General features: G+C 39.4%; 2 protein-coding genes across 11 annotated transcripts in view; both read right to left on the bottom strand.

Moving 5' to 3' along the window:
* Positions 1–14,067, bottom strand: part of faf1 (Fas (TNFRSF6) associated factor 1) — a 1,021,784-nt gene that overhangs the window by 105,383 nt on the left and 902,334 nt on the right. The gene's annotated exons all lie outside the window — the stretch shown is intronic.
* The window catches only part of eps15 (epidermal growth factor receptor pathway substrate 15), a 28,692-nt gene continuing 17,324 nt past the window's right edge, over positions 2,700–14,067 (bottom strand). For 5 of the 10 annotated variants that reach the window (XM_046048824.1, XM_046048826.1, XM_046048823.1 and 2 more), the window contains exons 15-25: positions 13,810–14,022; positions 13,274–13,696; positions 12,344–12,424; positions 11,751–11,913; positions 11,546–11,590; positions 10,997–11,394; positions 10,242–10,311; positions 10,024–10,094; positions 9,318–9,453; positions 8,875–9,080; positions 2,700–5,137 (exon numbers count right to left, since the gene is read on the bottom strand). In XM_046048824.1, coding sequence (XP_045904780.1) covers positions 4,997–5,137; positions 8,875–9,080; positions 9,318–9,453; positions 10,024–10,094; positions 10,242–10,311; positions 10,997–11,394; positions 11,546–11,590; positions 11,751–11,913; positions 12,344–12,424; positions 13,274–13,696; positions 13,810–14,022 — 1,947 coding nt within the window. In that variant the 3' untranslated portion in view covers positions 2,700–4,996. The remainder of the gene's footprint in view (positions 5,138–8,874; positions 9,081–9,317; positions 9,454–10,023; positions 10,095–10,241; positions 10,312–10,996; positions 11,395–11,545; positions 11,591–11,750; positions 11,914–12,343; positions 12,425–13,273; positions 13,697–13,809; positions 14,023–14,067) is intronic. The other 5 variants (XM_046048831.1, XM_046048830.1, XM_046048825.1 and 2 more) reach the window with 3 other exon arrangements.

Below are 14,067 nucleotides of genomic sequence, written 5' to 3'. Positions count from 1 at the left end.
AACCCACACTTTAGCACACACACATTATTATTAATATCTCAATACAGAACATAAAAATACACAGGAAAAAGTCCCATTAATGTGCCCATGAGCCGACTGTGAATATGATGGTTATTGTTTTTTTATCTCTTCATGTTCTACATCTAGTGGGGAAAGTAATTTTAATGACATTACAATAGGTGATGTTGACACCACTGATGAAGAGGCTCTTCAGGCTGCAAAAGCACTTGCTGCCCCACCCAGTTCTTGCTCATATGACATGCCTTATAAAATGATGCGACAATGCATTGATACAGTCCACCAGTTAGCCTTACAGTGATGGACTGATTTCGATTATTATTTGAAGATGTTTCCAGAGCAGCAAGTCCAACACAGCCTCATCTCAAAGTATTTCCTCGGACACTGCAGGGGACCGGAAGAGGTGCTTCCAGAGTGGTTGGTATAAACAGTATCCATGGCTTGAATATTCTCACAGCTAAGACTCTGCCTACTGTGAAATTACCTCACATCACTTACAATAAATACTTATTTGCAGGTAAGGTGTGTTTGGTTTATGCTACATTTGTTTAAAGTTGTAGTTTTATTTATAAAATGAAGCAAATGAACCCTTAATACATGTTTGGCCTGTGGCACTGCTTCTGCTGGTTGTATTTCATTTACATCGTCATTATTTATTTAAATAAAAGGTCAAATGAATCATTACTTTTGACATGACAATTGGAATTTCGCCACAGATGCACTGCTGCAAATATATAAATATTGCAGTACTTTCATCAGCCGCCATTCTGAGGGCTGGATGGGAAGCTTTGGCACGCCGGATGTGGATCTGGGGGCCCCAGTTGATGATCACTGATTTAAAAAATTAAACCAAACAGGTGCTAATGATAACAAATTCAATATGTAGGTTGAAACACAATCAAACATTTAATGTCAAAATGTCATACACCATGGTAAGACTAAGCACAGCAACAAGACACAAGGTAGTTATACTGCATCAGCAAGCTCTCTCCCAGGCAGACATTTCAAAGCAAATGAGGGTTCCCAGATGAGCTGTCCAAGCTCTTTTGAAGAAGCACAAAGAAACGTGCAACGCTGAGGATCGTAGATGCAGTGGTTGGTCAAAGGTTACTGCAGCAGATGAAAGACACATCATGCTTAATTCCCTTCATAATTGGAAGATGTCCAGCAGTGCCATCAGCTTGGAACTGGCAGAAAACCGTGGGATCCTGGTACACCTATCTACTGTTTCGGAGAAGTCTGGTCACAAGTGGCCTTAATAGAAGACTTGCGCCCAATAAGCTGTACCTCTGATATGGAAATAAGGCCAAGCAACTCAACTATGCACCAAAACACAGGAACTAGGTAGCAGAAAAATGGCAGGATCCTGAAGGTTCCTTGCAAGTTTGTGGCTGCATTTCTGCAAATAGATTTGGGGATTTGGTCAGAATGAATGGTCTCCTCAGTGCTGACAAGTACATGCAGATACTTACTCATCAAGCAATACCATCAGGGAGGCATCTGATTGGCCCCAAACGTATTCTGCAGCATGACAGCAACTCCAAACATACAGCGAAAGTCATTAAGAACTCTCTTCAATGTCCTGAAAGGTTGGTTTGCCTCCACAGAGCTCTGATCTCAACATCATTGAGTCTGTCTGGGAATATACAAAGAGAGAGAAGCAACTGAGGCCGCCTAAATCCACAAGAGGACTGTGGGGAGTTCTCCAAGATGTTTGGGCCAACCTACCTGCTGAGTTCCTTCAAAAACTTTGTGCAAGTGTACCTAGAAGAATTGATGCAGAGTCTTTGCATTTTGTTAGTTGATAAATAAAATCTATTAGCATGTCTATTTTTGAAAGTATTCTTACATTTTCTTTCCACACATGCCCAAAACATTTGCACAGTGCTGTATGTTGCAGATTTTACATACAAATCTCAGCTTCTTAACTTCAGTTTGTATAAAATATGTGTTGCTATAGACTGGGAAAAACAGTAGTATGTAAAGTACTTACAGTTGACTCCACATTGAGCAGCAACATACAGTAAATGCTGCTTAAACATGAATGCATCTATTGCTACAATAATAATTCAATGATAATGTATAATACATCTAATTCTGATTAGGGCTATTCTACATAAGTACTTTTGTACATATGTGTATTTGTTGATGAGACTTTTATCACTTTTACTCAGTGGTGAAGAAAGTATTCAGATTCTTTACCTATGAGTATAGTACACTATATAAATACCCTTACAAGTAAAAGTCCTATATTAAAAATCTTACAAAAGTATAAGCACAGAAGTGCTGATATTATCAGAAAACCTTACTTTGGCACATGTGAGTGTTACATTTTGATGTGCTACTTGATCATCAATAAAGATGCATTATGTGTAGCAATCCTTTTAATGTTGCTGGACAAGATGGAACTAATTTTTAACTTTATGTCCATTTGGGTAGTTTATTCTGTAACAGTGCATCATATTTTAACAGCTAATGATGTGCTTTAGATTAAAAAAGTACAATATTCTCTAAATGTAGTGGAGTAAACACATACAGTAGCAACAAATGTACAGGTACCTCAAAAATGTATTTAATTTCAGTACTTGAGTAAATGTTCCTCCACTGCTGCTTTTGCTGCTTCCACCGCTTGAAGACAGTTGCATGACTTGATCCCAGTAAGAACACACAAACTGCAAAACTACATGTTACAATATTTATTCTGTATCATTTAAATGCATTACATATTCTGGCCAAACCTCCCAATAGGGAGATTTTCTTACATGTTAGAAAATACCAAATAAAATAGAATTAGCTTGAGTTTTAAAAAGCCTTTATGGGTAAGCCTAGAAACACAAGTGGTTCTTGATTTGTAAAATTTGTCTGTACAAATGACAGTAACGTGTCTGGTGGCCTTTAAATGTGAAACCATAAACTGAAGCATGACAAGTGACTCAGTGAAGGCGGAGAACAGACAGACGACTCCTGTTCTCTATTGTAGATAGTGTATTGTACTTAGAATAAACCTGTACTGCAATATGAGAGACGCACCAAGAAGGAAGTGCATAATCAAACACTGGCAGTAAACTGGTTAAACATGAGAAGAGGAAACTATGACGATGCTTACTCTCAACAAGGCCGAAAAAAAGAACAGGAAGAGGTGTCCGAAATGTTGGACATTGTTTGGTCAGAAATGAACAAAAGACAATGAAAACAAAAGCCTTCTGCTCTTCAACCAAGCCTTCGCTTCTTCAGAAACCAGTTATCATAGTTTTGCACTCAGTGTTAAGTAAATTAGTTAATTTTCTGGGAGAAACACAAAGTTACCCAGCAAGAAGAATCACTGGCCAAACCAACTGCTGTATGGGCGTTAACAGGAATGAGGGTGCAGTGCTGTTGGAGCGTTTATCCTCACAATACACAGCAGGTGTTTTGCAAGTTAAATCCCCACAGAGCCTGAATTGGACGGACAGAAGACAACCTGCTCCAAAAAAACGCAGAGAAACAGACACAACTTTTACTGACTTTGTGTTAAGACTTTGAAATCCGGTTAGTAAGGAAGTGTCTCCTGGAAAAATAAAAAGTTAAGAAAAGAAGCACCAACAGCGACACACTTTGAAATGGGACATGCTATAAGACTTGAATTTTCTAAATACACTTCTCTCATTAAAATTAGAAATTACCCAACCAGCACCAATGCTGCTGACGTGTCATTCAGTGACACTGACCTCTGGACTCCCAGTAGGAGTGGGGTGGTTCTCTATGTGGAAAAATCCAGATTAACAACACTATTAACATTATTCATTTAATGTATGAGTAAACAGAGCAGGTAAAGTTTTCAACACTCATCCATTCAGAAAACCCAGTTTCTATGTTTTGCAGCCACATGTCAGCAAAAAATAACATTCATTAATCTCGGGGGAAATTAATGTCTATTTATTAATAATTAATTGCACAGAATTGAACATTTCATACTAATTCAAAGATAATAAGTATGTGGGTGACAAAATAATATTTTTAGAGCGGCAAGCATTAATGCCATCTCAGATTTTTTTTTTAGAGGAGGGTTCTTTTGTGTACATCCCTTGTAGTGTGCCCTGAAATTGAATGCTAATCAATATGTAATTATTACATGTAATAGATGTAGTTTCATTCCTTTTCAGTATCAAACTTTCATAACAAACGTTATAACACACGTTATAACACAGGCACAACAGATGCTGACATTTTAAAAGAACTTAAAGTATCTAGAAGCTGAACTGTGATGGATTTGTTCAGTTTTAGTATAAATCTGCACATGCATTTTAAGGACTGTAACTTCCAGTTAAATGTGTAGAAATGTTCTGTCACCCTGTCCTGAAGAAAAAGAAAGAAGAAAAATCTCATAGGCCGCCCGCCATCATACAGGACTGAAAAAGTACATGGTCACTCCATTGACAGCTTGTTGTCTTGAAACTACACACATTTCTCCACTTAGATTCAGAGAATTAATCAAGAGCTGGAAGGAAGTTGGGGGATTTTGGGGCTCTACAAAAGTAACAAGTCTATTTTTAATTAAAGAAATTGAATAAAGTGTAGTGAGTATTGTTAGTGGATAAAGACAGGACTTTGACATAGCTATTTCAATCTATTCTGAGTGTATGTTTAAATAAATTACATTCTGGACAGTTAATGTTAATTGACAATCATGAAGACCATATTCACTGCATTTGACTCAACAATCCATTCTGTGGAGCGTACACTCCATCATGGTCCTCTCCTCCAAACAAAACCAGAGACAAACAGAATGGAAAAATACTGCAATGCCAGTGAACAGTGAACGCAGCCTGAGGAGAAGGGCGTTGAAAGACTCAGATGGGTTTATTCTAAGAAAGTCTCTTCATGGGGTGAATCAGTCCTATACAGTCCCCACGTTGCTTTGGTGCTTTCTGGGCTGGGCCAGGCTGGGCCAGGCTGTGCCGTGCCGTGCCGAGCCGAGCCGAGCCGGGGAACGAGCTTCTCAAGAGAGTTCAGACTTGCTGAGCGCGATGGCCAGCTCCAGGTCCTCTTGTTCCTGCTGGGTGAGCCTGGCAAGTCGCTCCTTTTCCTCTCGCTCGCTCTCGCGCTTTGCCCACTCTATCATGTCTTCCTCTGTTGGATACTGCACCATGAACACAGAACACACAGGGGGGAAGGAAAGAACACACATATGCACAGAAATGCGGGGGAAAGGAGACACAAACAAAGACAAACACATACAGTTAACAGATTCTCAAAGATAAAAATAAGTTCTTAGAGCCTGCTGATAGAAGATAACCAACAATAACAGTACGGATAATATGGTGCATGCCACCAAACTTCATAAAGGAACTGCTAATTGCAGGGCTGTTGAACTAAGTGTTGCGGTTTTTTGTGTCTGGCCCTGTAACATCCATGATAAACAATATTTTAGAGGGAATGTTTTCTGGGTACAAGGGTGTGCAGCCATGTTTTTGAGGCAAACAGACATATATCTTAACTAAATAATTAATCAGCCAATATTAGTTTATATTCAAATAAACACATTCATTAAGAATCCCTTAAATTTGTCTACCGTTTTAAAGTTGAAAATGAAACTGGCCAGAGCTCTGTGTTGAACAACCCATGTGACAGTTTCTAAATTGCATCAAACATATCTTAACATTTCTGTACTGCAACTTCTTGTTTTCTTTTTTTTTTTTGCCAGGAAATGAGAGGAACAAGAGCAATGGGAATGACATGCAAGGAATGTTTCAGATTATATGGTACGCATCTTATACCCTAGGCCAATGTGTCAACCCCTGCAATTTCTTCTTGCTGAAAATATTTCTAATGAGAGTTAAAAAAAAAAAAAAAAAAGAATAAAGTTGCCATTTTATTTCTGTGGGGGTTTAAGAGAGGAGGTTTTAAAGCCAACAGACATCAGTGTCAGATATCTCAATGCCTGAATTGACATTTATGATCAATACTATAATATTGGACATTTAGACTTGTCATTGCAGGAGAAGCACTAATTTGTAGTTCATCAATATTTATCTGTATCAGTGAGCCAGCATGCAGCAACAGAGCCCTCAAACTGACACCCCTGAATGTAACACATCCATCACTAATGTTATTAGTTAGCCCTGTGTTTGATAAGTCAAAAAGCTTCATTCAGTCCCCCTACCAAAACAAAAAAAACCCCAAGCCATTTCAATGAATTTGGATGAGCATGAAGAATGTGACAGTCACACATTTTGTGGAGGTATGTCTTCAGGATAAAGGCAGCGACTGAAATGGCTTATTTGTGAAAACATAGATCTTCAGTGAAAAATGAAAGGGAGCTGTAACGTTTCTTGGTTCACACATACAACAAAAGGCAAAGGATGAGAATTTTAAAATACACAGTACACTGGTTAAGTCAGTTAATCAGTACAGACCGGACATGCACTGTGTCAGCAGGTTCATTGTTCTCAATGCATGACAGACAGAAGCACCACAGGTCATCCAGTGTGTATCCACCCATGCAAAGAAAAGTAGACAGCGATGACGACGTGAGAACATTTAAGAAACATAAAAGATTTAGTAGAGAACATGCATTTATTACTTGTAGCCGATAAATCCCACTGCTGCTTTTAAGTATGAATGAAATCAGACATCAATTAAGTACTTAGCAAGAGGAATGACGTGTTGTATTGCTAAACCCTACACATAGCCGCTTCTTTTGTCGTTACCTTCTTTAATTTCAGTTACTGAAATGATTTGATGGGATTCTGTCAAAATACTTTTAAAAGGACCATACTGGTGTTTTTGGATGTTTTTGTCCATTTAGTACAAATCCAAGTTTATATGATTGCCAATGATTACCCAGAGCATATCACACTGTATTATATAGTGGACCATTTTTCCTGCTTTCCATTAAAAAAAGAAAACTTGACATTATTAGCTAAATTTGCATATCAGTCCATGCTTACATTGCAACACAGCAATGCAGAAATAACATAACTGACAAACAAAAGTAGGTGGCTTGAAAGGCAGAAAATAATCTTAAATTTAAAGCATGCTTTGGGAAAAAAACATTGGTATGGTCCTTTAAAAGCGCAGGCATTTGCAGATAGTGGTGTCATGGATGCACACAGAAGCCAGAGATGGTGCCCTTGATTCAACTCTTTATTCAACTTTAATGACACAGGTGTAAAGACACACAGAGAGAATACAGGCGATCTGTTTCTCCACAACACACTGCTGACCAGACAAAGGCTGAATGATGAACTGCTAAAGGAAGGGGTGGATGGGTGAACAGATGGATGCATGGATAAATAAATAGCAGCATGTGTAAAGGAAAAAATCAAAACAACACTGATTTGAGGAATGGTGGAGGCAGTGGTATGAGTGAATGAGAGCCAGCCAATCAAACACACAGTTAGCGCGTGCAGGTTCAACAGGGACATGCGGGTGCAATCAAGTGATGGGAGAGGCACTAGAATCAACACAGTCTTTAATAATAATAATAATAATAATAATAATCATCATCCATAATAGTCATCCATCCCAAATTCACAGCGTGACAGTACATTTCTAAGGGGTATTAGAAAGAAATGAGCTGAGAGGATTTTAATACTGTTACCAATTTATTCCTGACATATCAATAGGGGTTTAAACCATGTTTAGAGCAATATACAATGATTTATTTTGCGGTTTTGCCACAACAGTTACAACTGTGCTTCTTTTATTCTTTTGAATCTTAGATATAGGACTATTTGGACATAGCTCAGTGAGCGAGAAGAAAACAGACAGGGAAGTAAAATTCCCTTGTTCTTCTCTGTTAAAGCAAGATCATTATTACAGCAACCTGGCTCTTGCTTGTGAGAAGAAATGATTCAATGCAGTATTTCTCAAAAAAAGGCATCAGTAGTGTAGCTTAGCTGTTCCATTTTTTCATGGCGCACATTTAATTAATGAGTTTGTAACGTTGTTACATGCTCAAACGGTCTGAAATGGGATCTCACTCTTGCTTCCCGTTAGTCGAGGTCAAGTGATATAAAGCCTTTAAGGCCATAATTGTGCCAACTTAGCGATAAACAGACTGAGCCCAGTCACTGGTCAGACCCAGAATGGCCACTTCGCACTACTGGCAATATGAAATTTACCTGAGTTGCAATTTTAGTGTAAAAAGGCACGGAAAATGAAACATTTTGCAATTAAATAGGACATGCACATGCACAGGCTGTAATGTCAGTGTGCTGAGTTGAGGGGGGGTGAATGGGTAACAAAAGCCAAATACAAGCAGCCTGCTATCTCTCCATTCACTGCCGAACATTAGGAGGGTCGTGGGATCATAAAGATAGGTGTGTATAATTCATTTTTAAAAGAACATGTGTGTTATTACAAATATGTTGCAGAGTTAATATATTAAATGTATTTAAAACTGCTATAACGACATTTCTGTAGACAGTGCAACTTCCATCATAGGTTTAGATTAAGTGCAATCCCAATATTAATCAGTTACAAATAAAGAATTACAAGTATAAAGAATCTTTACATGGCAAGGTAATGTTGCATTCATAATAAATATTAAAATTCACAGGATGCAAGAAAAACAAACTCAAATGTTGAAGATTTTATAGCTTATGCTAATATCTTATAAATAAACTAATGTATCAATAACCTGAGTTACTCTGTGACACTTTTCATAAGCTGATTGGCTAATCACTTCTTTGGGACTTCTTAAATGGCAGTGGATGGAGTGATTTATAAAGCTTGCCTGATTAGCTTGATGGTTGTTGTGACTTAAATAAAACAACTGAATGTGATTTATTAGCAGGGGGAAAAAAAGAGAAGAGGGCTTGACTACTGAGAGTCAGGTGAAGGTGAGGGAGAGGGCGAAAGGGAGGTGCTCACTTTATCAAAGCTGGCAAATCGGTCAGCTTCCCTTACGTTGTGACGAGGAGGGGAGGAGGGGGCGAAGGGGTCGGCTAAAGGATCCTTAGCAGGCAAGGAAGAGGAGGAGGCTGAGGAGGTGAAGTCTCCAGAAGGCTGTGGAAGGAAGGGCCCTCGTCGTTGGAAGGAGTCAGAGGACTCTACTCTGGAGATAGACGACCTCTTGCCTGATAAGCCACAGACAGGCAGACATGTACAAAAGTCAATACAGACAGAAAAGGAATGGACACAGAGAATAAGCGAGATCTACTGTAAAAAGACATTAACATTTAATACAATACTAAGGTGATTTATTTCAAATGACAAACACAAAGTTTTAAAACATCCTAAATTGACTAATAAGAGCACTACAATTTGACCACAGTTACCTTTGCATAGTGAGACTGAACAATGCACGTACAGACCTGGAGGTGGAGGAGGTGGTCTGGTTGGCGTACCCGTTTTTGGGGGCAGGGCTGGGGGCAAGTCAGGGGCGGCAGGCTGGCTGTCTTCCTGGAACAGGTTCTTGTTGTTGACGCCAAACTGGTCAGCACCGTTTGACTGAGACAGAAAGTTCACACAAATCAAACACACACAGTATTTGCAAAAACAGAAGAAATAGATCGGGGGTGGAATCACAGCAGCTGTGAGGCTATTTTTCGATTTAGTGAACACATTAGTCGGGGTGGAGTACAGTACCTTTAGTGCATAGTTTCCTTCTATTTTTTTTTTGTTTTTTTTATTTTTTTTTAAATACTGCAAATATACTGAATGACTACATTATTAAACAATATATAGAGACAACATTTTTAGAAAACACAATTTATGATATTACACATTCAGTATCATTGCTTTTTGTATGTACTGAACGATGAGTTTACTGTCCATTTCCTCCACAGGGGAGAATTGAGTACAAGCTTTCCAGTTGTTTCCTCCTAAAAACCACAACACACTCAGCCACTCACCCATAGTCTTCCTGGATGTTCTGGTTTTACAGAAGCGAGTTCACTTTGTCGCAACAATTTCGACTTTGCCCAACTCAACTGACTGACTGATATTCAGCATCATACTAAGGGTTATTTCGGCACTGTGTAGGTGAGGCACAGGGCATGAACAACATCACTTGATTACCTTTGTCAGGGCACTGAAATCTGCAAAGCCCCCTCCAAATGATTCATTACCAAACACAGCAGCAAATGGATCTGAAACACACAAACATAACGGTCACTGAGCGTGTAACATTGGCAATACTCAAATAAACACTATAAATAGTGAATTTGGGACAATATAATTTCAACAGCTGCAATGGGATCTGTCCCCAGAGGGTGGCGGTATGCCACAAGTCATACCTGGATCTGTGCTGGCGCTCACTGTAGTACCACCTGGAGCAAAGGGGTCATTTGTTGCTGCAGTGTCCTTCTAAAAACAAAACATACAGTATTTAACATATTGTACAATAACCTCTGTTGTGGACATGAATATCCTTTCACATATACATGATTAACTGCATCAATTTACATTATACACAGATAAAACACTACCGCTGATCCCATTCATAACTCAACAAATTCACATTTAGCAGAAACATTTAATAAAACTAATTTATTTCCACTTTCAAATCTTATCTGTTCCCCTTGATTACTCTTTTGCAGGGAAGGCAAGACAACAGCATGAAAAGTATACTATTACAACACTACTAATACCTAATCTGAAAATTAGTATTAAATACAAGGCTTCTGCTATTACTTCCTGTCATTTTGACACCTCTGAAAAACTTACAATTAAATGAACTGAGGCTTTATTGTGTTTTTAAACAGATTTCTGACTATATAGATCACAGGTACATTGGCATAAGGCTTTACGTTTTATTCAAGTTTGGTTAGATGATGAAAAATAGTCTGGCTACAATTAAAAATATAGGTCTGGTAACTGCCATGTTTACACAAATGAATGATAAATGTAAACAAACCCCTACCAGCATCATAAAACATTAATGACTGAGATTTACCTGTTGTTGCTTCCTTATATCAAGAATGGCTAATAACCTCCCATTTAATTTGGGAGTGAGTACACTGGGACCAGGTTTTACATCCAACCTACTCACCACAGCCAGATCAGAGCTGGGTGGAGAGCAGCTGAAGGGATCTGCCCCTCCGCCCTGAGAACCAAATGGATCTGCCTCCCCGGTGGCGTTCATCGTGCCTCCAAATGGGTCAGAATCAGCCATATTGTTCCCTGTGGATCTGAATGGATCCTTGGCTGCTAATGCTGGATTGGTAGGCTTGGACATGAAGGGATCTGGACTTGCTGCTGGTGCAGCTGCTGTGTCATTCAGCTTGGCTGCAAACAGGTCTGGTTCTGGCATTCCAGCAGTGGTACCAAACGGGTCAGCTGAGGCAGAGAAAGGGTCGTCTGAGGAAAAGGGGGCGCTGGAGTTCTGTGTGAAGAAAGAGTCTGCAGCAAAGGGGTCTGACCCTTTAAACGGATCTCCTCCAAATGGATCTGAAACAGCGACAGATACAGACTGTGATTCACAGATATAGTAGAATTGGTACATGCTTGTCAGATAACACATCAAATAAATGACGCATTTTTTAGGATTTGGTTTACATGAGAGAGATTAGTTTGCCTGTTCATCACTTAGAGAACTTACCTGCAACATCTGCTTTTCCAAACGGATCATCAATGAATGGATCGTCTATAAGATTATAAAATATATATAAAAAAAAAAATGTAAAATGTACAATAAATACAATTAAATCTGTAAAACAAATCAATTTGAGGGAGTAGGTTGACCTTTTGCCTCTGTGTTTAATTGTAAGCTATTAACTAAACTTTAGATGTTTGTGGGGACTCACGGTCAGTAAAAGGGTCTGAATGGAAGAAGTCAATCTCAGGCAAGGAGGGAGGGCTGGTCTGAGGCGGCATAGAGCGAGGGCCGACTTGAGGTGGTAAAGAGGAGGTGGTGGTTTCTGGGGACTCTGCTGGCTCTTGTTTGCTCTCTGGCTCTGGCGATGCAACCTGTTAGTAAATGACGACACATTTTGATGAATTAATCTCTGACAACCTCAGAATGGTAGGGTTGGATCCCACCAATTGTTTAATGTGCTTTTTAAGGCATTTACAACTGCATTTAGATTTATCAACGTTTGATCAGATTATCCAAGAAAAGGTACTGTTTTTTTATTTTTGCTGTGGCAGTATCACAGTCTGCAGGTGTACTAATGGAAATAATGACCCACAACTCTAGCCTGTGTCTTGTGTAAACACCTTCATACTGTGTCAAAAGAAAAAATGGATTAACACAGGTCTGTGGTGTAAAAGGAGTTTTATAAAATTGGTTAAATGACAAAAATATACAGAAACCCAGGAATTTAGGAAAACAAGGCCAGCCTAATGTTGTTTGCAGTCTGTATCACACAGCTATACTTCAGTAACTCCAGGTCTTTACCTTTGGTGGACTCTCTTTAGGGGATTCCTCTGCATCATCTATGACCTCCGAGGAGACGTCGGGTGTGGGGCTACTGTGTTCCTGGAGACATGAGCAGACAATACAGCAAGAGTTACATATACATTATATTTTACATTTGGTACAATTCTTGTATTGCTACAAAACTATGATCACACTGAATGCAAATTAAGTCTGCTGGTCTTGCACTAGTGCTAAAAAAAGACGAAAATCTTTGAACTATCAACAAAGTGAGAAAAACAAACAAACAGGCATCTGTAGAACTTAGATCATTACAATACAACTGAGAACATGACTGACTAAATTAAGAGGTTAAGTAATTAATACATTTTTACTATGTCTCATGGATTTTAAATCTGGCCATTTTAGATCTGGCCATTTCGTTTTTAAATGCTTCAAAAACAGGAGGAAAAACTCTATATTATATAGGATATTCAAACGTCATTTCATTACAATACATTTGTTAATCCAAAGACTTTCTTTACAGGGATTGTATAATTGTGATAAATTATCTCCATTAATATAAGATATTAGTTTATAATTAATTACAATTCTTCGTTAGCACTGTGGAGCTTTGGGAGAATACTTCAACGGATAGCGCTTTGAGTGTGCAACGCCTCTGTGCGACATCTGTGGGGCCAGAGCATAAAAAAGCTTAAAAGTCTTCTGAGGACGTAATTCAGGACTGCTTGGACCTATTCATTCTGAAAGGGCAATGGCCAATAGGGAAACTCCACCACTCGGCCGACCAATGGTGTAACTTCATCTCTCAGTGAGGGACAGACTTGGCCACGCTTTGTTGCAGTCTAACCAATAAACAGTCCTGCACACTTGTAGTAGGAAGTGATGCAGGCCTTATATTATTTTACATCAATAAAAACAACTGATAACTAATGCAAATGTATTTATTACCGTAACAGTGTTCTCTAAGGGCTTGGCCAGAGTCGACACACTATTATAGATATCAGAGGAGGCTAGACTTGTATAGAGATCATCCAAGGGATCAGGTTTAAGCTTTTCCTCCTCTGGAGTATTTGGACTCTCTTCTTCCTTCTCTTCTTCCTCTTGTGTCTCATTGACCCCTTCTTTCTCTTTTTGATCTGAATGTTCTTTCTGCTGATTGCAAACAGAAATAGGTTCTTCCTCTTTCAGCTCTTTGGGCTGGTCCTCCTGGAAGAGGTCCAACTGGAAGGGGTCCCCTTGGTGCAGCTCTGCAGTGGGGCCTGCTGATCCATTTACCATGACAGGAGAACTATCCTCCAGGGCCCTCTTCCAGCTAAGCTGGGCAGTTACAGACCTCTCCTCCACTTGAAGGTCGTTCAGCTTCTGCTGAACCTAAAAGAGATGGAGAGGTTCGAAGAATAACAGAGAAAACTAAAACATAGGTCCTATTTTCTATGGAGAAAGGAATCTTTATGAGCATGAGAAACAGATTTACACAAACCAACCTGTGCAACTTGTGTAAAGGAGTCGCGGACAGACTTTTGCAGAGGTGTGAGCTGCTCCTGAGCGGCCTGGACCTTTTCCTGCAGCCTCCTGCTCTCCTCCTGCAGAGCGAGGAGCTCCTCTCGGGCCTGGACCAACTCCTCCTCAAACTGACATATCCTCTGTTCCTGCTCCTCATGCTCTGACTGCAGCGATGAAATCTGTGATGAACATAACTGAATAAGCTGGTATCACTCAGGAGAATGGAGTCACATGACTGG

This window comes from Micropterus dolomieu, linkage group LG05 (assembly GCF_021292245.1).
Source record: "Micropterus dolomieu isolate WLL.071019.BEF.003 ecotype Adirondacks linkage group LG05, ASM2129224v1, whole genome shotgun sequence".
NCBI classification, from domain to species: domain Eukaryota; kingdom Metazoa; phylum Chordata; class Actinopteri; order Centrarchiformes; family Centrarchidae; genus Micropterus; species Micropterus dolomieu.
The sequence above is the reverse complement of the archived record's forward strand: the minus strand, read 5'-3'. Positions and strand labels throughout refer to the sequence as shown.